General features: G+C 41.4%; 1 protein-coding gene across 1 annotated transcript in view; it reads right to left on the reverse strand.

Annotated features, from left to right (window-relative positions):
* Nucleotides 1–421: 421 nt before the first annotated feature.
* Nucleotides 422–25,518, reverse strand: part of grk3 (G protein-coupled receptor kinase 3) — a 94,890-nt gene continuing 69,793 nt past the window's right edge. The window contains exons 14-21 of the mRNA XM_051938761.1: nucleotides 21,993–22,059; nucleotides 16,284–16,384; nucleotides 15,838–15,904; nucleotides 13,477–13,572; nucleotides 9,916–10,078; nucleotides 9,704–9,840; nucleotides 5,282–5,395; nucleotides 422–4,465 (exon numbers count right to left, since the gene is read on the reverse strand). Coding sequence (XP_051794721.1) covers nucleotides 4,304–4,465; nucleotides 5,282–5,395; nucleotides 9,704–9,840; nucleotides 9,916–10,078; nucleotides 13,477–13,572; nucleotides 15,838–15,904; nucleotides 16,284–16,384; nucleotides 21,993–22,059 — 907 coding nt within the window. The 3' untranslated portion in view covers nucleotides 422–4,303. The remainder of the gene's footprint in view (nucleotides 4,466–5,281; nucleotides 5,396–9,703; nucleotides 9,841–9,915; nucleotides 10,079–13,476; nucleotides 13,573–15,837; nucleotides 15,905–16,283; nucleotides 16,385–21,992; nucleotides 22,060–25,518) is intronic.

Here is a 25,518-nt window from a genome sequence, read left to right on the forward strand (position 1 = left end):
ATTTGTTGTCATAGCTACAGTGACGCAGTGCCGCTAACTGGCAACGATACATTAATCTTTAACAAATCAGTGGATCCAGACTAAGCCACATCACTGCCAAAATCTAATCGCATGGTCCTCGTGTCATTTCTGGCCTTCCCTAAAAATTTAATACAAATCTGTTGGTCTGTTTTTGAGTAATGTTGTGAACAGACAGACAAACCAACGGCGATCGTCGCATAACTCCTGCGTTCCTTGGTGGAGTAATAAGTCAGCTTTAAGTTGGAACAGTTTCTGGTTACTCAGCTGACTACTCATTGTAGTATTTCATAAAACACAACAAAACAAATTCAACATAAAGCTTAGAACTAAATTTTTACATCATTAATTAAATCTCATGTGACAAACATTCATCCAAAGCAAATGAAACATGACACCAGGCAACACGGAAAAAGGATTTTTATTCATGAACTGTTTTTACAAGCAGTCCAACACGCAACTTCCTACCTGTCTCAAAAACAAAACAAAAAAAATCATTAAAATAAAATAAATTTTATAATAATCACTGAATAATATCAATTATATATCAGTATTATCATGACCTTAATTTCAATAACCCAAAGCCAGTAGTATCTGTGTTTGTCTGTGGCGTATGAAAAACAAAAGAGAGTTTCTGATGGGTGTAAACCGGAGGATTTTCTACAGCGTGGAGGCAGCCAGGCAGCTCCCCGCTCACGCAATAAATATGAAAGAGCAAAGAGTCCGAACAAAAATAGTTATCTGGAATTCGCAGGTACGATATCTCTAATAAGTCTTTATGTGCAAGATTCGAGCTGAAGTCTTCACCACAAACAATTACACTCACATCAAAACCCCCGACCTCCCCGCAACAATTTCATTTTGTTTTCTACATTAAATCTTTTAAATAAACCTAGAGCATTTTGTCATTTCATATACACATATATTTATATATACTTTGATTTTTTTTTCCTATATGCCATCCTTTTTAAATTGTGTGTCTGAGCAGAGAATCTGTGTGTAAAAATAAAAATGGATAGCGATAATGAGGCTCACACGCTCACGTGACATACATACAGTGTGAAAGGAAACTTTTAGTACACAGAGCTGGATGGTGTTTGTCTCCGAGCCGCGCACACACCGGCGGCAAAAAAAACGTTTGGTCACAGTTTTGTACCCTTCAAAACTTCCACCGCCGCACAGTTCCTGCGTGTGAACTCGAGCGTGTGTGTGTTCGAGCTGACTTTTGAGTCCGAAGGGTTGAAGGTTCCGAAAAAGGAGGCTTCCCATTGGTTCCACTCGATCAGCAACAGTTATTTGGCACATTTAACAACTATTACATCGGGCTAAAAAGGTGCAACAACATAACGAAAACAATAAAAACCATTTTGGTTTACAAAAATAAAAGACACCTTGAGAGGTGACAACATTTCTCTATAAGACGATAATATCTCCCCCTGACTGGTAAAGGCTACAAAGAAACAAAAACAAACAAAAAAAAAAAACAATCACGATGCACCCCTATCAACCTCTTTCCTACTGAAGGTCACACATCACAGCTCTGGAAATGCATGGACATCACAGACAAGGACACTGTACTGCATGAGAAATAAAAGCCCTGAAATTTATGAACAACAAACCGTTTGCTCCTCCTCGGCTGCGTGTCCTTTAACTTTGTGCGACTTTCTGTCCTTCTGTTCAACTTCGAGCCCCCGACGATAAGAGCGGTACGCCTCGTCTGAGCTGCGTCACATTCAGGAGAAATAAAGACGGAAATTCGTGAAAAGACTTTGAGGAAAACTCCACCCTGAAACACCGTGACGGGACATAAACGCATGCTGCGGATTCATGCGGTCGATGCGTCTTTATGCTGTAGCTGAGGAGTCCGGTCAACTCTACAAGTGAAGATCTACTCTAATGAGCCGATGCAGAGCCAAAGTCAAAGAGTGGAGGGTCTGTTCCAGAGACGTCCACATTCACAACTACTCAGAATTACCTTCTGCTAGCTTCTTATTGAGCTGGTTTTCAAATAAGCTCCACCAAAAAAGCGTATTGAGAGATATTTTGACATAACAGGATGCTTTCAGGTTTTAAGGAGATGCTTTCATGTTGTAACAAGTAGTTTCTAGCTTATACTGAGATGTTTTCACGTTATAACAAGACAATCTCACGCTGTAAAATGTTACAAATTCCTTTTTCTGGTGTGGCAGTAACACACTTCCGTGCTCTCCCTCTGGGCTGCAGGTACACGTCTGCAGAACATCTTAAATTAAGCAGCAGAAATGAAATCAAATCCATGCTGAGAGCACCGCACTCTCAGCACACAATAGGCGAACTGCAAAAAAGAATGCTGGCAACATTAAAAAAAGGATAGATTTTAATTCTTGGTAAAATCTGATCATATATGCAGAGGCTGCACGTGTACGGCCACAGTCTTTTCTGATTGTTTTACCTGCACAGTTTGATTTGATAAAGTCAAAAATCTGCTCTGCTCACTTCTAGCACCAGAAGTGTAGAATTGATTTAGACGCTGGAGCTGCTCAGGACTCTATAAGCCCGGAGTGCAACAAAATTGCGCTACATTTGAATAATTATTAAACACCTGCTTGTCCCTGGCTGGAACTTGTCAAAGACATGATGCTCTCTGATTGGAAAGTAAGTATTCTGGGACATTTGGGTTGAGTAAAACAAGTGTTTTCTCAATATGTTGTACACCAAACAGTTAAGAAAGCAATTGGCAGATCAATCAGCGAGAACAATGGCAGTGAAAATCGCAGTTTGGGTAAGCATTTGCGACTTTCTTGTTTTGTTTTGTTTTTAATAAATGGAAACTCAACTGATCGCTCTCTAGAGGCTGGAATGAGTGCAAAAACTAGAAAAATTCAACCCTTCATAACAAAACAAAAACACAGAAACACCTGACAGGCCTTTACCGTGACGGGTCGCGTGTAAAAGAGATAGCTAGCTGTGTTTGAGGGTGGATTTTTCCTTTAATTAGCTTCAGCTCTTTATTGTCCTCCAACAACAGCTGAGTCGTCGTGTAAACCTGCGGGGATGATTGTGTGCTAGCGCCACAGTGAATTGTGGCCGAGCGCGACGTTTGGCCCTTGAAGAGGTTCTTCAAACAGACACAGTCCCAACTGAGGTAATGCAGCGCTGCGAGTGACTGAAAGCCGTCAGACTCTTGCCTGTCCACACCCCAACACCCACCCCGCCTCACACCTCCTCCTCCTCTTCTTCCCTCCCCTGAAAGCGAGGACAGAATCACGAACAGGCAGACAGAAGTCCCCGATAATGCAAACACACTGGACTAAAACACTGGAGATGCACAGAGAAAGGGTTGCTTATATACACTCAAGAGTCACTTCGCCTCTTTTTCTGCAAGTGCAGCCTTCATACACAATACTGTCGCCCGTGGTTACCGATCCCCTCGGGTACACTGGTCTTCATGGTTCCCATAGCAACCGGCTACTGTCTGTCAGCCAATGAAATCTCAGTCTCTATGGCAACTGGCTGCACAAGAGCCAATCTGAGAGGGTCCGTCCCATACTCTGCATTGGAATGATCAACCGCCGACGCCCTCCGAGTGTCCAGGGGGCGACGTCCGCCACCCGAGCAGCTCCTCCCGGCCGCTCAGGTGGCTCAAGTAAAATACAGATGTTGGCACTTTTACGCACGTCTGGGAGGAATGGGTACAGGGAGGGACGAGGAGAACCAGTCGAGCAGCTGTTTTGTTTTTGTTGTTTTGCTTTAAATGTGTGTGTTGTTTTTTTTTACATTCTCCGCTAGAGCCTGGTCTCATCTGCATCACCTCACAGAGAAAGATGGGAGGAGACAGGGATCCCTCCTGCTCGTCGCTGGCCAACAGTAAAGCTGCTTGGATCAGGCTGCTGTGCTCCACAGCGATCTGAGAGAGGACACCTCCAAACAGAGCCGAGTGGTGGTGGTTGTAGTGGGGGGGGGGGGGGGTAAAGAGAGGACTGGGCGTCACATTCATGCGGAGGTTCTTCACATGCTGAATCCTCCCGAACGTTTCTTCGTCCTCTCGGTGACTGGCAGGGTCCCATGGATTAAAAACAACAACAAAAAAAAATCCAACAAAATAAAATTATTCTGATTAGTCGTCGTCAGGTGTGTGTTGTCGTCAGAGGCTGGTGGTCCGTACACACACCGGGAGGCGTCGTGGGCAGGTGGGAGGATGTGAACGTCTCGATGAGGAGGGTGCAGTGTGTATGTGTGTCGAGGTGTGTGTGTGTGTGTGTGTGTGTGTGTTTGTATACTTGTGTGTGTGTATGCAGGTGTGTGTTCACAGGCCATTGCTGTTGCGGTGTGTGAGGGGAGGTTTGGAGAGCTCCACCACTCCGGCCCGGCCCTTCCCGATCACTTTGGGGGCGCGACGCAGCAGCTTCTGGGCTTCTGTGAACGCCTCGGTCAGCTCCTTCTTCCACTGCACGAACTCCGGATCACTCTGAAGGGAGAAGACGCAGGAGAGGGGTCAGCTGTTTGCCTCTCTCAGCCACATGGTTCAAGAGCTAACACTTCGAAAGCGCAAAACCAGTGGGGAGCTTTAGAAAACATGTTTTCTTTAAAAAAATTATTTATCAGCAAGAAACTGTAAAAGCAGAAACAATCATCAGCTTTTTATTGATTTTCCAGAGAAAAAAATGAATCACATCTTTCAGAAAATGTGTCAGATTAAAATCATTTACCATTTATGTTACTAAAACAAGTGAGATAACTTCTGCAACACCAGATTTCTATAACTTGCTCTACAGTGGTGGAAAAAAGTTTTTTCGAACGCCCCATGCATCTGAAAAATATGGCTAGAAGAATCACTCTTAGGTCTTCAAGTGCAATTTCTTTTAGTACAGTCACAGCCAAAATACTAAGCAAATCCTAAAAAAGCCATTAAAAAATTTAAATTAATTGGTTCCATAAAAATACATAAGAAATTTTGACCATTTACCAGTGATCCACTTATGAAGGTCGTGCTTTTTTTATTCAAAGACACGACACTTATTGGTAGGTTTGAACAGCATGTTTAAAAAATAGACACAAGCAAGAAACTGTCTTGAAAATCAGCACTATCTGATCAAAATCCCCTTTTTCCACGTGTCTCATTTACCTCCTTTATACACATGTCTTATCAGAGGCTATGTGTTCCTATATTTGTGCTGTTTCCATAGAGGTGCAGGCCTTAATATTCATTTGAATAATGAGCGCAGAAAATGCCCAGGAACTGCTCAGAGTTAAGAGGTTTATTAAAAAAACATGGCGTTCGTACCTCACACTGCAGCACAAACTGCTTCCCTCCTTTGATGCGCAGCAGGATGCACTTCTTGTCTTTAATCTGCGTTTCCTCCACCGTCACAATCTGCTCCATCGTCAGCAGGTTTTGCTGTGAACAGAATTGGCTGATCAAAAACGAGCAGAGGTCGAGTGCATCAGGCAGAAAACACACAATGAAGAATCAAGACTGAGCTGGCTGACTACTGCCGCTACATTTACTGCAGAGAGTATCTCAAAGCGGTGCACATCTACCAGAAGTGTTTTAATTTGCATCCTACAGCGGTTATCGAGGGTGTTGTTATCAGTTCTTATCGATTTGTTGCTGGAGATTTATCTTTGGTGCTGGCGACACGAAAACCATGTCTATGCAGGAAAACCTTTGTTAACGTGTCACTATATTAACTTTTGGAATGTTTTCATGCAAAAAGTTGCAATGTGAAGTCAATTTATCCAAATAAAGCCTATTTGGAAGGAAACTACCACTTTTTTTTTTTTTTTTTTTTTTTTAAGTAAAATGGTCCCTCGTCTATCGTAGCGGTTAGGTTCCAGAATCCATAGCGAAAAGTGAAAATTGGAGAAGTAGCGACCTTATATTTATCTTATTACTTATGTATATACAGTCAAGCCTGAAATTATTCATACTCCTAGTAAATTTTGATTTAAAGTTACTTTTTTCCAACCAGAAAGTTTTTTTTTTTTGATTGGAAATGACACAGGTGTTTCCCAAAAGATAATAAGACGATATACAAGAGGCATCATTGTGGAAAAAATAATTTTGAATCTTTTATTTACATCTGAAAGTAACTTTCAGTCAAAATTTGCTAGGGATATGAATAATGCCTGCTTGACTGTAAATATATATTTTAAGGAGTTCCACCTTTTCTGCGATGGTAAACATCTACCCACTTGGATTCATTGTCAGAAGCCTTCAAAGACGCAGAATGTTTGATCGAAATCGTAGGGCTTGAAATAAACTCAATTTTTTACAAAAATTTCACAACTGCTGCTATGCTTCTTTTTTTAGATTTTAAATTTTTTAGGCTAGAAAATGCTTATTTACATTTTTTTAAATAAAAATAATAAATACATAAAAATATCGGGGCGCCCTTGCTCCCCCATTTTAATCGTTTTATTCACTGGCAGTCTTGGAAGCTAACATGACACAGGGAGAACAGCCTTGACCTAAACAGCGTTCTGGTAATTTATTGACGTCTCTGTGGAGTTTCAAACAAAAAGTAAACTTTGGTGTCGGAGCTGAAACATAACATTTGTTGCTGCCAAGCTGCTCTTTCTGTGGACACCTCATCTGCTCAGACTGAAGCAGAATTAACACAGACCGGTGACAAATTTAAGAAAAGCACATCACATGTTCTAGTGAGGTGGTGAGTCACCACACGGAGCCTTTAAAGTGCTCCGAAGTGACGTCAGGGAGGTTTGTCCATCTTTATAGGTGGTCAACGACTGTCAACATGAGCTGAAAGGTGTAGGGTGTCGGGAACTAAAATAACATTTTACAGCTCTGGACCACTACAGACAGCACGATGATAAACCAGAGGTACAAAAATAAGCACAGAGAAAGCAAAATATAAGAAGAACCATGTATGAGAAGATTGCTATCTACTGCTGCATGATACAGGTGAGAATAAAAACCGTTTAAAACAGCTGCTCTGTCTGCAGCCTCAGTAGCGTCTGAAGGTTTAAAGTCTCAAATAAGACGTGTGAGCTTCCTTCTGGATCTTGTCTGACAACATTTGTTTCATTGATGCTGTTGATAGACAGATGTTCTTTCCTCCCAATCGCTTTCACAGCTGTTCTAACTACGCTGTTAATTTTAGGCTAAACAACTGGCTCTTACAACTCTAATTAAGGAGAGTGAGAGCTACATGGGATGTATCCTTGATGAATGAACATGACGACTATGCCACCCACTATACCTGTTTTTGATGAGCAAACTGCAGATGAACTGCAAAACAAATCTTTCATTTTCGACTAAACAACTGATGCTTTTACCCTGTGACACCTCATGAGGTCTCAGCTAAAAGATTAGCCAGTCAGAATGTCTTTTCAACTTATCCTGCCTTCTACAGCATGTCTGTAACCATCCATGATCTAAACACCGTGTAATCCTCATTAGGGTCGCAGGGGGCTGGAGTCTATAACCCAGCTGACTTAGGAGACACTCTGTTGGGTGGAAACTTGTTTCAGATTTGGGTGATTTTATGTTTATATTATATTTGATGTTTTTCTAATGCAATACTTGTGCATTAAAATACATAATAACAGACAAAACATACAGTGTGGCCCTAAACCCAGCACGAGGCAGAGCTCCTGCACTTGAACGCCTCTTTGTGTTGTCTGTCTAACGGCAGCAGTGTGAGGAGGCCATAAACACCGAGACACACTAGTGAGTGTGAAGCAGGGAGGTGGACTACAGCTCTACACAGCAGGGACGCCGAGGACACAGCAGGGACCTGGACCTGGTGTTAACACTCACCCCGTCTCTCTGCTTTTTAAAATGTTTTAGCCACTTCTCCTTCAGTGTGGAGTCAGAACAGACAGGCAGACAGACAGACAGTTCATACAGACAGACATCAACCTGGCACGTGAATGTTAGAGGTGTTACGGTACACGACCTGCTGCTGAAAACTTCCTCTTTGCATTGTTCAACCATGATTGGCAGCAGCAGATACAGATCCACAACACATACTAAAAGTAATAGAGCTCCATCACCAAGTTCCCTCTAATCGGCATTTAAATCATAGCAGCCGTTTATACTAAACAGAAGCTGTAGCTGTCAACAACATCTGCTGACTGACTGATGGGTGAACGAGCAGAGCTGCTGAAAGATACCTTGTAGCAACCAGTAATGTAATAAAGGCCAACAAAGTAATATTTTTGGCCATTTTAAATGTAATAAACCAATAAAAAAATCCTAATAATATAATAAAGCATTTGAGCCAATAAAGTAATAACATTTTACCAATAATCTAACAGGTTATTGCATTATTGGCTGGTTGTTATGTTCATGGCTTAGCCTTTTAAAAGTCCTTTGAAAATGTAATAACTGCAGGCTATAATGTAATAATACAGAAATAGGACTGCATTTATTCTCCAATATGTAAGAGAAGTACTTGCAGAGAGCCCAGAATGAGACAGAAGATGACTTTTCTATTCATAGTGTGAAGCTCTACAAGGCTGCTGGACCAACAGTGTCTAAGTTCACACATAAAACAGTTATTAGTTGAGAACAGCCAGTGGATGAAGCCTGGATTCCTCTCAGTAATGTACAAAGTTAAGGACATTTACTGGAAGAAGTAATGTCAATTTTATGTTGATGTTTTCCCCTTAATTCATTATGTACATAATAGTCTTCAATATTTTGGAGTTAAGTGTCATTATAGTGCCGGTCCAGTTATTTAAATGCAGTTTTAAGTGAGGACTGAATTGTTTTCCTTGAGGAAAAAAATGCTGTCAATTCCTTTCTTAAGGCAACATCCAACAGAGACACTGACATGGAATTCTGAATTTACATATCTAAGCAAATAAACAATATTCTAAATAAAGATTCTGTACAACACATAAGTCTCAAATTGGTTCTTACAACCTTAATTAAGGAGCGTGAGAGCTAAATCAGACGCATCCTTGGTGAATGAATATGACGACTATGCCATCCACTGTACCTCTCTGTGATGAGCAAACTGGAGAAAAACAGACATTATTGGCAAGTTTATTATGTTTTGGCTTTATTACATTCAAAATGGCCAAACGTATTACATTATTGGCTGTTATTACAATACTGGCTGCTACATACCTGACAGTAACAGAGCAGTTCAAATAGCTCCTTTTCTAAAATGCTGCATTTTTGTTGATATTATGTCCTTTTAATTTCAGAGAAAATATATACTACCATTAAAAAGTTTAGGGTCAGGTAGAAATGTCCATGTTTTTGAAAGAAAAGCAGTTTTTTTTCCAATGAAGATAACATGAAATAAATCAGAAATGCAGTCACGACATTGTTAATGTGGTAAATGACTATTCTAGCTGGAAACAAATGATTTTTAATAGAATATCTCCATAGAGGGACAGAGGAACATTTCCAGCAACCATCACTCCTGTGTTCTAATGCTACATTGTGTTAGCTAATGGTGTTGAAAGGCTCATTGATGATTAGAAAACCCTTGTGCAGTTATGTTAACACATGAATAAAAGTGTATGTTTTCATGAAAAACATGAAACTGTCTGGGTGACTCCAAACTTTCCAACAGTAGTGTAAATTGCACAGTCTAAGTGTGAAGCTGAAAGCTATAGTATTTTAATGAATTTAAATATTGGACCTTGATTTCTATGTACCGTTCCACCCCTAATGAACATTTGGTGAAAGTGATTTTAAAGTGCATGCGCTGTGAGGCCGACTCACCCGCGACTCGCCCTCCCCCCTCCACTCCACACGGTTGGGGAACAGATAGAAGTATCGGCGCTGCCACTGAGTGAGGAACGGGTTGCCCAGCTTCAGCATGTAGCCGTGCATGATGCAGTCCTTCCCGGAGGCGTAGTCTTAAAGAGAGAGACACAGTTAGAGAGCCTGCAGCTGCTAGTATGCCTGTGTTTCAGCATGGCTGAGGTCTTTACCCTCCTCGTGGCCCAGCTGCTTGTTTTTAGCCCTCTTGCGAGCCTCGTTCTTGTCGGTGTCTGAGTTGACGGCCTCGTACACCGTCTCTGCCACCTCCTGCTGCCAGCGCTCCGATATTACCAGAGGAAAGTTCTTGTACAGCTCCTGGTCACTGTCCAGCAGCTGCAGGAAGAGAGAGCAGGATGTTTAGTAATGACACTTAAACTTTTTGGCTAATGAGCTCTGGGTTCCTCAGTGAGCGAGCATGATGGTTACAAATAGGCTGTTTCCTCTGGAGTTTGAATATCCTGCTCTGACTCAAGTGTTTACACACAGATATGAGATCACACTCAACTGAGATTCATCAGAGCAACGACATGCATTTACCAAAACGCTTAACCACTTCTTTAAACAGAATCTCTGTAGGAGCATATCAGTGTTGCTAACATCTGTGGACAAGTTCCCCAGAGGTGCAGGACTTTAACCTGCAGTAAAAAATACGTCTACAGGAGCAAAAACCAGCCTGGAGTTCAGCAGGTTTAACCTTAGCAGATGATGAATCTGTCTGGATTTGCATATCAACCCCTAAATCTGCCTCAATTTGACATTTTCTTGTAGCTTTACTGAAAAAAACATGAGGATTTATCCTTCATTTACTCTCACTTTGCAGTTTATTAGATAGCTGAACCTGTGCAGTCTAATTCAACAGCCCTGCAATAAATCTTGAAGGTTATAATCTTCAGGTTTTGCTCAGAGACAGCTTGATTCAACTTTACGGTCATTTTGGAGACTGCAGTTTGTGTGTGATGGAGTTTCTAATGTTTCAAGCCCTCCTCCCATGTATAATGAATAAGGCTGAATATTAAAACCAGCTCTCAGTAATACAACAGCGGCCACTGAGAGTAGCTGCTGCGGTAGTATTTACCATCTCTTTACGTCTTGTGTGTTTGTGTCGGCTGCGTGAACGTTGGGGGAAGCGGCGGTATGCACTCCAACATTTACTATACAGCAGTTATTTCCATTATTACTCCTGTGTTAATGGCGAGCACCATCTGGGGAAATGTAAACTAAGGCTGGTGTCTTCTATTTCTCGGCGCCGGAGCATCAGAGGACGAATAAATGTTACCTGCAGCCACATTAACGTTAATGAAGGAGGATGCTGCTGCTCTCAAGACAATCACAAGCACAAAAAGCAGCCGTGGAAGGAGAATTTAGATCCTTAACTGAAGGAAAACCAGCAACGGCACGGTGCAGAACTATCAGGACTCATTATGCAGAAAAGCCCGTTTCAAAATCATACAGGATTCTAAATATTGATTCATTCATGTGTTCATCAGTAAAACGCTGCAGCTGGAGCTTATCTTAATGACTCCACATGTCACTGAGTAGCTTCATCTGCACCAGGGGTTGACAGATAACTGGTCTAAGCAATTACTAGATCCCATTTTACCTTTCTTCTTCTTTTCTAAAAGAAATTCCCTGAAATTAATTCATTTTCCTCTTTGGCTCTGATGCAGCGTCCGCTCTCTACCCACAGTAATATCTGATTAATTACAGGTAGCAGCCAATCAATACTGATGGTTAGTGTTGATAAGTTCTTTGTAATTTAACATGTCTAAAATAATCACACTATTCAGAGGTAGAACTTGCATTGTGTTAAATTTTGACACCATCAGTTGTCAATTTCCTTGATTATAATCTAACTAATGATCTGAGCACTGTTGTACAAAATATCTTTGTGCACTTGAGAGCATAAAAAAAAAACTGCAAACACTCTAACATTCAGTCAATGTCAAGGTTGTACGGCCTTGAAACTGTGGATGCTGTGGACCACCTCTTCATTTTACATGTCTACAGAGATAAACATGAAACTGTTCGAGTGACCTAAAATGCCTTTTCGATGAGAGGTCCATCGGAGAGTAAACAGTTTGTTTTGTAAAACATCCATATTAGTGTGGATGAGGCGCTGGGATGTGAGGGAGCCGTGGAAAACGGCAGCCTCCCTCTCTCTGCACCAAAGTGTATGCTGTAAACCAGAAAGGTGAAAGTGGGACAGATGACATCTGGTAAAACCAGCGTGGTTTGTCAGTGTTTTCATCTGGAAATTGGAAACAAGGCAGCATGTAGGCTGACTCAGAATAACCACTGGACCAGAGAGATGAGCAACAACAGTCAGCATCCCAGACATTGTGGATGTTCTATTAGTGTCGCCACGTTTTGGAACATTCTTGATAGAGCTGCAACAATCGATTAGTCGTCTACTTTTACATTACTAACCAAAAGTGTTAAAAATGAAAGTTTGACTGTTAAAGAAAAAATGATGGGATTGCTGCTTCCGTAATGTGAATATTTTGTGTTTTTTCCCTCCTCTATGACAATAAAATGTCTTAAAAACAAGACACCTGTCACCTTTGTGAAACACAGATCAATATTTTTTACCCGTTTCTGATATCTTAGCGGGCAAACAACTAATTGATTAATCCAGAAAATATTCAAAACGTTGACAGACAAGAAAAGCACTCAGAGCTCAGTACTCCATCTAAGCTGCTCGGTTGGTATATGATTTCCTGTGGATAAGTCCTGATAAGTCTGCAGCGGAGGATTTGTAGCAGGATTGTAATCGCGATCGTCAGCAGGCAGCTGATGTAGTGTTCATGTGTAGTCATAGTTACAGTAATGCTGTGCCACTATCTCGCAATGATACAGAAATCTTTAGCAAATCCATGGACCCAGACTATAAGCCACATCATTGCCAAAATCTAGTCACTTGGTCCTTGTGTCATTTCTGATCTTCACTGAAAACTTCATCTATTAGCCTGTTTTTGAGTAATGTTGCAAACAGACAAACGTACGCCAATTGTCACATAACTTCGCTGCGTTCCTTGGCAGAGTAACAAAGAAAATAGTCTTTATTTTCAGGTATCTCAGAGGCCAACCTGGTTATTAGAGTTTTAAATAATGGCTTCAAAATGCTCTCATATTTTTTCCAGCAAGTTCAACCTTTTTGATTGACTTCTGCTCAATTTTGACCGACTTTTTAAAAAATCGAGATTTTCGTTTCACTATGAACGTGACCAGTTACCAGTGACCGTGCCAAGATGAAACTGATGTTTACAGAGACTTCTGTGCTGTTTAGAACATTGGAGGCTAATTTGTTTAACCTCCATGGACCTTTGACCCTGCTCTGGAAATATCATGATGCACTGGAGGAACGTTTACTCCTGGGAAAGTTCCTGGTCAGTTAGTCTGTGGGAACTAAAGTGTCTGCAAAAATATGGAAAAAAAATCCTCAAGATTTTGAAAATGAAACTGGAGAATTTCGGATGTGACTTAAAGCATTTTCTTGTGGCAGAAATCATTCACTGTTTTTTCAAAAATCGGCAGATTCCAGATAGTAGTCACTGATATTGAAACTCACATGTTCAGGTTATGAATACGTTTAAGCGTCTTCTCTGATCAGAATATAAAACACAGAGATGGAAGTGAACACCTGCTTAGAGTGACGGTGCTCGGTCGGCTCCTTTAGTTAAAGATACGAGGCGGCTAAATGTAGCACATGGATGCGTGAGAGTTTGTTTTACCTTGATGCCCTTGGTGTCCTCCTCATCAAAGGAGCCGATGTCGAAAGCATCTGCAGCGTTCACCTCCCCCCTGGGAGGGATTAAAGGAGGAGAGTACTGGGGGAGGGACAGGGAGAACAGAGGAGGTGTTCAGAGAGGTACAATGATGGAAGAAACGAGGAACAAGTGGCAGAAACAGAGTGAGTGAAACAACAAGGCGACAGTCCCGTAGCCATGCTTCCCTCAAGTGATGGGGTAACCATGGCAACAGTAACTGCAGTGGACTAATGACTAATGTAGCTCCATCCAGAGCAGCTTTAAACAGAGAGCCAGGACTTGACCTGATCTGAGGCATAAATAAGCGCATAAAAGATCCTAATGTTGCTTTTAACTGGAAACACATTATCAAACAAACCGCTTACAGATCTAGCATCTCACTAACCACACTGTCCTTTACAGGACTTACAGGAATCTGTTAGCACTGGTGATTGAAAGCAGTTCAATTAACGCTGCCAATATTTTTCCCTTTGACTGTGAATGCAGCATGCAGCTCATAATGGAACACTGAAGACAAGAGCAATGATTCAGTGATTGATGTTTGCTGTGATGGCTTTCAGAATGATCTCAAGTTTCCAGTTTATTTCACTGATCAGTGGGAGTGGCTGCCCACAACTGGATGACACAAACATCCTGGAAGCTACAGAAGGGTTTTATATGAAGAATCACTTAACCATTTGCAGTGTGGAAAAATTACAAGCCACTTTGGGGTGGGGGGCGCTTCTAAAATGTGCTGTCAATCTGTCAGTGTGTTGCTGTCAGTGAACAGTGACGCAGTGTGGGTGTTTGACTGCTGCCTTTTTAAGAAACAACTGTAGTTTAGATCCTGTTTTAACTCTCAGTTGCTCTTCAAATGTGAGTTATTCTCGTAAAGTGACAGCCCTAGTGCACATGACCCTGTAAATCTGAACACTCAGACACACATAACACACATGTTGAAATAATTATTAGACTTGGTTATAATCAGGAGCAACATCAGGAAGAACAGTGGAACTCAGGAATCAATCAAAAACCTATGAAAGCCTGTAGATTCTAACATTCTTGAGATTAAACCAGGTTGGCTCACAAACATTTTGCCTGTCAACTCACAAAAAAGTAAGTATTGGGGACTGTCTCTCATGTTTTTGACATTTTTCATTTGTTCCACCAAAGAGATGCTCCTTCTCAAAATGGATCCAACAAATTCTAAAAAATGAATACACACGTGTGTACCAAAATTGAGTTTTTTAGCGCTCCTCTCCCATTAAGCATCTCATGATCCTTAAAAGTTGACTTGGAGGGACCCGACCGTCAGGCTGACTGTATGAAGCAGTAAAATCCTGTTTACACAACCATGCAACAGTATTAAAAATAATATCAAACGTAATAAATATACGAGTCACGGAGAGATTTTTCTGCAGTTTTTGATAGTAACACTTGCAGTAATACCAAGTACTTTCGAGTACAGCATTTGTAATTTGTCGGCAATTATACTTCAGAAAATGATTTAAATTCTATATTTGTCCATCAGGTTTAGCAGGTGACCCATAAACAGGAGCTATTTATTCTGACGCAGCAGCACTGGTTCTCCCTACTTTCCTTACTGTCCCTCCAACAACATGTACAAAAAGGGCCAAAAAAATAACTTTAAAAACAAAAATCTGTATTTGTTCAACCATTAATCACATCAATCATACACTACCAGTCAAAAGAAGTTTGTTTATTTGTATTATTTTCTACATGGTAGATTAATAATGAAGATTAACACATTTTTGCTTACAACATAATTCCACATGTATTACTTTATAGCTTTGATGTCTTCAGTAAGAATCTACAGTGTAGAAAATAATTAAATAAAGACCACAGAATGAGTAGGTGTGTCCAAAACTTTTGCATTTCTTACAGATTTCTTCTTATTTTATTCAGCAGTGTAACATTTCCCTTCAATAGCTCTTCTAACTTTCTGATCTTTTGTAGACCAAACAACTAATGAATTTATTGTGAAAACGATCTACAACGATAATCCTTTCCTTTATGCACCCCATTTGTGTACAAACAAATATTTTTTATAGAAAATACATCCATTTTTAGTGACAAAAGGTTAAAAACATTTCAGACAGCTTACTTTTTTTTGCTCAATTAGCATCAAAGAGAAAACCAACAACAATTAATAACACACACAGTAAAAGATCAATTCAGCATAAATCAAATCAGATCAATCACTCTGCAAATTAGTGGATTACCCCCAAAAACAAACCACCCGCCTGTTGACGTCAAACCACAATAACCCGCTCCAAAAAGAACAAAGAACAAAAGCGGATTGATGGAGGAATAAAGCTGGCTCACCTTCTGCAGGTACACCTGCTGCCAGTCGATGCCTTTGAAAAACTGATGCTCCTTCACCTCCGGGGCTCTGCATGTGTGACAGACAGACACCATTTCTCACCAACTATACATTTGTGCACTAGGTGGCAGCGTTGGCTACAATACTCCACACTCATCATGCTACTGCTTAGCCGGTACAGACAGTGATCCGTCACTCTGCTTGAGTCATATGCTGATGCAAAATGACAGCGCTGATGAAATTAGTTGTGAACTCGGCTTCTATCGGCTCACTAGACGTCGGTCTCTATTCGCCTCCACTGCGCCGCAAACTACACCACCCAGCGTTTCCAGCCTTAATGAGCACATCTAGCAAAGCTCATCTGACTGATGAAGTCATTTGCGTGCCTGTGGACACTGGCGGCGACATAAGACGGGGGTTAATGTGACGTTTTGCTTGTGTGTCGTACCCTCGGCCCTGGCAGCCCAGTCGCTTGGAGACGTCTCTCTGCAGAAGCCCCTCCAGAAGATCTTTGAGCTCTGCGGTGAAAGAGTCTGGCAGCTCCACATTCTGCCAAGAAAAGAGGAAGAGGGGGAGTCAGAGTGAGAACAGGGGTTTGAAAATAGATAATTCACACCTTTTACTACGGTACAGAACTTTTCAAGTGCTGTTCCCCCTCCCTGCAGACAAAACTAACACCTCCTCTCTACCTCCTCAGTTTGAACACCAGCACAGCACTAATAACTGTGGCTTTAATGGGCTGCATGTCAAAGGAGCACTCTACAGCTAACTAATGCCAATAAATATTGATAACGCAACATCAAGCAGGTTAATTTATTACAGATTTTAAATGCTATTATTACTCTTTATCTTACATACTCAGAGCTACAGCTTCAATAAATCGTTTTGGTGGATATAAACAGATGTTGCTTGTGAGGAAGCTGAAATTTAGTCACACTGTATAAAATAAGAGCCATTAGAAGAACAAAAGTGCGCTGAATTAGCCACTGTTTGCAGTGCTACCATGCATGCACAGGCAGGTATCACCGGCTCACTGAGACACTGAAGAAAATCGAAAAACAAGATGATTCCCAGGCAAGCTGTGCAGCCATAAGCATCTTTCTACTGAGACTTCAAAGTAGACATGTGGTGGACATGAAAGATAATGATCATATTAGAAGTGAGACATTCATGGATGGAAAAAGGATCCAACAATAAAATCAACATCATCTCCACCTTTTACTCTTAGTACAGAATATTTCACACGCCTCTCTGCAGACACCCCATCTATCCTTTCACAGTTTAAGGAGTTGACACGGAGCTAATCCTTGTCGGTGTGAATTTAGTACACTGCATGTCAATGGGACGTTCTGTAAGCATACATTATTGTTCAAAAGTTTGGGGTCACCCAGGTAATTTCATGCTTTAGATGAAAACTTACACTTTTATTCATGTGCTAGCATAATTGCACAAGAGTTTCATAATCATCAATTAGCCTTTCAGCACCATCAGCTAACACAATGTAGCATTAGAACACAGTTGGTTGTTGGAAATGTTCCTCTGTACCCCTATGTAGATATTCCATTAAAAATCAGCTGTTTTCAGCGAGAATGGTCATTTACCACATTAACAATGTCTAGACTGTATTCATTATCTTCATTGAAAAAAAAAAAAACCTACATTTTCTGACATTTCTAAGTGACCCTAAACTTTTGAATGGTAGTGTATGTGGCAAAGCCATTAATTGTACACATTTCGATAAATTAACACCATTAAATGATTGAACGTCTGCCCAATTTGCTGTTACTCGTGCTGTTTTGCTACCATGCATGTACAGGCAGCTATCACTGGCTCACCGTGATACTGAAGAAAATGTAAAAACATGCTGATTTACAGGCAAGTCCCACCATTATTTCTAAGCTTTCTACATTAGTGTTAATTACTTTGCACTGGATATTAAAGATATCTTTTTTAAACAGTTTTCAGCCACGCATACAACCCAACATCTGTCAGGGGCAACATTTTCATTGATCACACCAGTGCTCCTAACATGTAGCAGGCCTGTGTGTGTGTCTCTGTGCTGCCCAACAGCAAATCTGACAATAAAACATCTTATTTCACTCTTTCAAAACAAGTCTTTGGTCTCACAGCTGTCTGAGCTGCAGTAACTGAGTGGAGACTGGAGTCTTCTCGGTGCACAGCGGATTAGCAGCATCTACTGAGGCATGTCAAGCATTGATAGTCTGCATGTGAGGCATTTCGAGAACATTTCTATGTTGGAGCTTTAGAACACAACCTGGGTGACACTGTCTGCTTCTAAAGCGCATGAACCTCTCCATGCACATCGGTCACACTGCCACCCACCACCAAGAGTAAATTCTCAACCTGTGAGTAACACTGAGACGTAATGCATTTATTGAACAGCCAACCACCGCTGCACATTTCAACAGTATGCAGCGGCAAACCTGAAGCAGTGAGGAGTCACAAATGATTATAAAACAAAACAGTGCTCATAATATAGCCAACCATCTGCTTCCAGCTGCCCATTTCAACCAATCTACTCTACATTACCCTTACTATATATGATATGCTCATCTACACACTCTTTGAATCTTACTACCAGCTATATCTGTCGTATATTTAATGCCAGAGCCTTACACCATGACAGTAAACTTATGAATCATTTCCAATGTTGGCTTGTTCTGTATATCCCCAGTCACTCTGTATTCAATCACTTTGTATGGATCATCTATCCAAGCATGTATGCCAATGTGTGTTCTTTGTGACCCATCCCCATCTTTTCCTGTCCCTCTCCTCCCCCTCCATCTCTTCTGTCCCTCTCAACCCGGCCAGCCAGCAGCAGCAGAGTCCCCCCATATGAGCTGAGTTCTGCTCAGGGTTTCTTCCTGTTAAAAGGGAGTTTTGTTTCTGGCCACTGTTGCCTTCAGGCTTGCTCTAAGGCAGGGGTGTCACACTCCGTTCCTGGAGGGCCACTATCCTGCATGTTTTAGATGTTTCCCTCTTCCAACACACCTGATTCAAATGATCAGCTTATCATCAAGCTCAGCAGAAGCCTGATAACGAGCCTGATCATTTGAATCAAGTGTGTTTGGAAGAGGGAAACATCTAAAACATGCAGGATAGTGGCCCTCCAGGAACGGAGTTTGACACCCCTGCTCTAAGGGTTCAGGTCATATGGGTTCTGTAAAGCGTCTTGACACTCTGAATTGTAACTGGTGCTATATAAATAAAATTGAATTGAATGAACAGCTGCTATTTACCAACTTTAAGTCCCAGATCATCCTAAAGAAAAGGAACAACACACTTATTTTTATATCTGAAAAAGTTTGAGCTCCACTAAACAAAAAAGTTCAACACAGCAGTGCAACTACAGTAAAAAGTTACTCTGGAGCTCTGGGTCGTGTTGATAAATGGGACACAGCAGCAGCCAAACTACTCCAACTAACTTCCAGGTGTTTTTGTCCCTTTCACCTCACACAGGATCTTTACCTCGGCCCCCTCCAGGGAGGTTTGAAAACCTCTGCTACAGCACAAGCCAGCCTCCGTCCTTTTCCTTTTTCGCTGACGGGCTTTGCTCAGCTGCTTCGTGGATGTTTCAGTGAGCAGAAGTGCCATCTATTGGGATCTGTTCCATCCATCTCTTGCTGCCTCTGCTGCTCAACGCTCAGCCTTCTCTCTGCTGTCTGCTTCCATCGTGTTTATGTAATGAAACCATTCATCACCTTTAATAAACACTAAGACATATAGAGCAGTATTTTTAGCCTGTTCGGGGCTGAATCACAGCCTTTCCCGCTCTCTCTGGCTGTCCGACACACATACACACCCAGACGAGGATTAAGGGGATAAACCAGATTAAGTGGCTGGATTAAAATCCTAATCTGGATTTATTGTGATATGAAAGATCATACTTTCTCTGTTTAGAGGTACGGCTCGGCCAAATAGGGCCCGCGTACGAGGGAGGGGGCAGCTAACCTTCCCAATTGACTTCATGTCCCGACAAAACACAGAGATTTGGACGGGTTCCACTGCGATGGACAAACTGCTGCAGCTGGCAGACAGAAGAGGAGCAGAGCGATGCTGAAACTCCCTTTACAACTGCTCAAACATAACATGTCGCCTTCACAGGACTCTGGCTCGGTCGTGACGAGGAGAAAGAGGTGGGTGGCAGCAGATATGTCACTGGGTGGGCTCAATGGGCACCATTCATGACAAATTCATTGCTGGATCTGACCCGTGGCATCCAAAGGCTCAGCGGCATTTTCCTCTAACAGACACTAGCACAATAAAGATACCGAAGAGTCGTGTTGCTGTTAGACTGTCCAGGTATCTAACCCTATTACAGTCATTCACTGGAAAAAGTTCCCATCTCACCTTCTCAGAATTAGCTGATTTTAGTATATTTAATAAGGACACGCAAGATTTGTCCTTTAAATTAGGAATATTTTCAGAGTTGCAAGCCCTTTAAGTACATATAGATGGGTCAAAACAATATAAGTAGACAGGAGGGAGGCACAGATTTTTATAAAATGACCCACTTCTTTCCTTGAATTGACCCAAATGTGTCCGTCTTGCCCAACATGGACATGCAGCTTTTATTTCTCTGAAATGATTGTTTGAAAAGTTAATGTCTCATTTTATGTTTTGTGTGAAATGAAGGCAGACACTCAGACAAAACGTAGCTATTTGAGCATCATTCTTAAAATTATGAAGCAGTAGGTGATAGTGATTCTGAGGAGCAGTGATCCAGAAAACTGTTTGATTTTGCTAATTATCTGTTGAATTATTGCGTTTGTGCATGTTTGACAAACTACAGCCCGTCAGGACATCTGGTTTACAGCTGCCGCCAACAACTATTTCACTGAATAATCTAAATGAATCATTTGATTCCAAAAGAGCAAAATGAACATTTCATTTGAGTTCATTTGATTCTGACAAATTGTGTGTTACTGTATGATGCAGCACTGAACAAACTAGAAACAAAGGTTTACTTAAAGTTGAAACACCCCCACAATTTAAAGAATTGTTCCTTGTATCATTTCCGACGGGTAAGTCCCAACAAGTCCGCAGCAGTGAATTTGTAGTAGGATCACAATCATGTGATCACCAGCAGGCAGCTGATGTAGTGTTCACTTGTTGTCAGTTACAGTGACAGCATGCTGCTATCTCACAATAACACAAAAATCTTCAACAAATCTGTGGATCCAAACTATAAGCCGCATCACTGCCAAAATCTAATCAAATGGTCCTTGTGTCATTTCTGACTGTCTTTGACAATTTAATCCAAATCCGTTAGCCCGTTTTTGAGTAATATTGCAAACAGACAGACAGACAGACACACCAACACCGATTGTCACATAACCCCACGGCATTCATTGGCAGAGGAAAAATCAGCTGATTCTGAGGTGGTGAGGTGGAGGGACAGACTGATTTGTGGTGTATTGACCCAGCTGGACAGCTGAAACAGACCCCAGCTGTACGGACAGTTAATGCAAATCACAAACACAGGCCCACAGTTACATTTTTAAAAACTAGCCGCTGACTATCACACATTCTCCTTGAATCGATCATCTGTCTGCACTGATCTGACTTCACTGCAGTGACATCTGCAGATCTCAGCTGTTACTGTGGTGCTAGAAGAGAAAATGTAGGCCAAGACTACAAAAATAAGACACAAGAGACCTCTAAAGCTGTAAACCTGTCTCCATGTGGCTACAAATCCATTCGACCCAGGCGGCGTAATGTTAACTTTCCAGCTTGGCTGCAGTTTATCTACACCGGGTTTCTGTCATATGCCTCATCTCTCTGCGTCTTCCCATGACACAGCAAAGTAAACAGACAGCTGAGTGCTGGATGGCAGCAGGCAGAGACGCTCAAGGATGACCCAAAAACTCAAACAACAAAGACATTCATCTTTGCAGGGAAAACCTTGCACCACAATCTGTGGTGACGCCGTTTGTTCACACACAGGACCGTATGCACGGGGATGTAAACGCGTGTGTGCTTTTAGTATTACTATATGGTAAACACAGGCCAAAGCCATATATTGAGAGTTAAGCAAAGACTCATGCTGCCGTTGTGCTTTGCAGCTCGTTTGCACAGGGATGCCTTACAGTGTGTGTGTCCGCCTTCGTGTGCATGTAGCGTGAATGTGTCTTACCATGGTGAGCGTCATGCGGTCAATCTCATGTTTGTCTTTGGTCTTGTGCTGTCTGAAGGGACTGTGCCTAAGCAGGAGACAGAAACAAGAGAGACAGATACTTCAGATTAGTAGAAAAAAAGAAAGATGGTAAAGAAATGGGACACACAAGGATGTGAGCAGGAATTCTCAGCACACACACTCTGGCGATCAGACCTTTCAAACCTCTTCATACATCCACAATCCTGCTTGAGCCAAAGCTGTGTTTCAACAGAGCCGAGAGGAGACGAAAGCTTTTTCAGTTTTTGTTAAAGAAAATGAAAAGATTTTGCCCTTTTTCATTATTTATACCTTTGCAACTGTGTCCTTACTGTACAGAAAGTTGTCTTTACTTCTAGTTATGGTTGTGCTGCTTCCATGGTGGTCTTTGATACAACATCAAAGACCACCTTCATCTCAGAACGACCTCTGGGGCAGAACTTAGAAGTGTGGAGGACTTTAAGTACCTAGGATCATGGGTCGAATCCACAGAAAAAGACCTGAAAATCAGACAGGCGCTCGCTTGGCAGGCACTCAACAAGATGAGGAGCATCTGGAAGTCTAAGATGTCGCGGGACACCAAAGTCCGCCTCTTTCGGGCGACCGTGGAATCAGTTCTACTCTACGGATGCGAGGCTTGGACAATGACTCCAGCCTTACAGAAATCCCTTAATGGTTGCTACATCCATATGTTGAGGGCAGTCCTCGATATAAAGTGGTTTCATCACGTGCCGAACAGCGAGCTATGTAAGGGAATGAACAAAGTTGGAGACACGGTGGCTGTTCGGAGAATGCAGCTGGCAGGGCATTGCTTTCGTCACAAGGAATTACCTTATCCTCTGGGCACCAATGCATGGGAATAGGACAAGAGGGCGGAGAAGAATAAATTACATCGATATATTGATGAGGGATACTGGAGTTGAGAGTGAGGGGGAGCTGGCCACGTGTATGATGGACCGCGATGTCTGGAGGATCCATGTTGGAGCCCGGCTGAGGCCACCATAGTAGTAGTGCTTCCATGGAGGTTAGAAAGGAGTTCACAGTGAGGAAAAATGAGCAGAAAAAAACGCCCAGAAACTGCTTGAAGTTCAGAGGGTTAATTTGGATTGCTTTTCAGTGCATTAAATCCGACAATATTTCTGTTCGCCATCAACTGGCTCACTGTGATGATAATATTTAGCTGCCATACTTTATTGGCAGGTTTCTCTCCTGCAGTAAATAAAGGTTCCATCCAAATTGGAGATGAAAGAAGGGAAGAGCCAGAAATAGTGAGACATGAATGAAGGATTGTGGGATGATCAACATCTTCATTACATTATGTAATTTTACGGTTGGATAACTGTATATTACATGTTAAAATGGATGCACAGTTTAAATTACTGCAATACAAGATTCTTATTAAATTCATTTAGCCCCTGTTGCTGCTGCTCATATGTATCAATTAAGGATGATAAAGAATATTTTCCAGTCTTTCGCAGAGCTCCAGTGAAGCCATCTGGGACCCAATCATTCCTCCAAATGCCGAGAAGCGATCCTAGCAGCAGCTAAATTGGATGGATTTTTACGGGAGCCTGAAGAAGTTATGCTGAAAAGATTTCCACAGACAAACTCATCTCAATCCAACATCCAAAACTGAGTGAAAGTGATCAAACAACAGCCTTAATGGGAGAGCAGCAGCTTCCAGACCATGTCTTTAATGGTCTAATTGGTCAGTCCGAGCCAAATGACACCAGAATAAACTGCTGAAGGCTGCAGGAGTGTTAATCGATAACTATGTTAAGAAAAGGTGCTGCATGGACTACAGTGAAGCCTGAATTTATTCCGCAGAAACCGTCTGGACAAATGTTTAATTTCCAGCAGAAAGATAGTGACTCTAAAGATACACTGAAGCTCCAACGGCCTGTCATTATATTGAGATGACACCGAAAAAAAAAAACTTTAGAAAACCACTCATCTGCTTCTTTTCTAGGAGTCTGTCTGTGTGTTAAAGCAGCCATCAATATTTTCTATATTAGCAGTGATCAAATATCTATGTTAAATGTAGGAAATGTCACAAGCAGCAATAAAAGCCACAGAATTATTCCAGACTCTACAGGATCAGCTCTCCAGTGCATTTCAGGTTCTCTTAGTGCAATGTTTTCTTTTCCAGACATACTGTGTTCTGCATTCCTCTGTAATGCAGCACAACACTACCTATAGCATTTCTCTCTCAGCCTTGGAACTCAAATTTAAAAAAAATCTGTATTTATTTATTTTTTAATTTATGATTTTTATTAGAAGGGTTTACAACATTACAAAGATTTTATCATCTTTATCATAGTCCTCTCTTTTTTATATAACAAAAATTTAACAAACAAAACAATTCAACAAACTTGAACTGGGAGCTTACGGCCATCTCATTTTCTCACCAAGAAATACATACATGAGTAGAAAATACAGTGTTACTATTATGCAAGGAGGGTCAAGGTTTCAGTCATATAAAGTCATTAGGAATAGGGGATATAAAATGAATCCATTTGTCCCAAATTAGGTAAAACTTGTCTTTTTGATTTTGTAAAGAGTATGTCAATTTTTCCATTGTAACAATTTCCTTAACTGTTCCCAACCAATCGTCAAGAGTTGGTGGGGTTGAATGAAGCCATTTTCTTATAATTGACTTCTTACTGGCTGGTAAGAGTGCTTGCAACAATTTTATATCACTTCTTCTGTCCAAGGCTGGAACCAGACCCATATATAGATTGCTAAAAACATTAGGAATTTGAACTTTAAAGATATTGTTCAGAGCTTTATGAATTCCAGACCAGTATTGATGCAGTCCGGGACATTCCCAAAATATATGAAAATGATTTGCTTCTAAAGATCCGCATTTTCTCCAACACTCTGCATTTATATTTCTATATTTGCCCTGGCATGAGGTTAAAAAAAAATCTGTATTTAGATAATTAAATTAATATAAAAATGTGCAAGAGCTAGTCAACTGGTCTTTGGTTGGGATCAGGACAACGTATTAATGTGATCCATCTTGTCCAGTGAATTGAAACACGCACTGAAATTTAAAAACAGTTTGTGTGACACACTGGTAAATGTGTGAACTTTAGAAGTAGCCAGGAGAGCCTTTTCAACCTGCCCCTAGTCTTTATGCAAAGCTAGGCTCCAATGGTAGTATCAGTATGCCTGCTGATGAAACCACTTTACATACTGATGTCACTCATTATACTGTATTTTCCGCACTATAAGGCGCACTTAAAAGCCTTTAATTTTCTCAAAAATCAATGGTGCGCCTTTTAACCCGGTGCGTCTTATGTGTGCACTGAGTTCCAAAATCTGACTGTCGGACCATTTCCCGACGACATAGGGACGTAATACGTACGCTACACACACAGCGATAAACCTATTAGAGAACATTATCTAAAGCTACGTACAGTACTGACTATTGTCCGAGCTTTCGCGAAAGCCGGCATCATTGTTGAACATCCACCCGGCAACGAGACTGACTCCGACAATGACG

Source organism: Acanthochromis polyacanthus, chromosome 18 (assembly GCF_021347895.1).
Source record: "Acanthochromis polyacanthus isolate Apoly-LR-REF ecotype Palm Island chromosome 18, KAUST_Apoly_ChrSc, whole genome shotgun sequence".
Lineage (NCBI taxonomy): Eukaryota > Metazoa > Chordata > Actinopteri > Pomacentridae > Acanthochromis > Acanthochromis polyacanthus.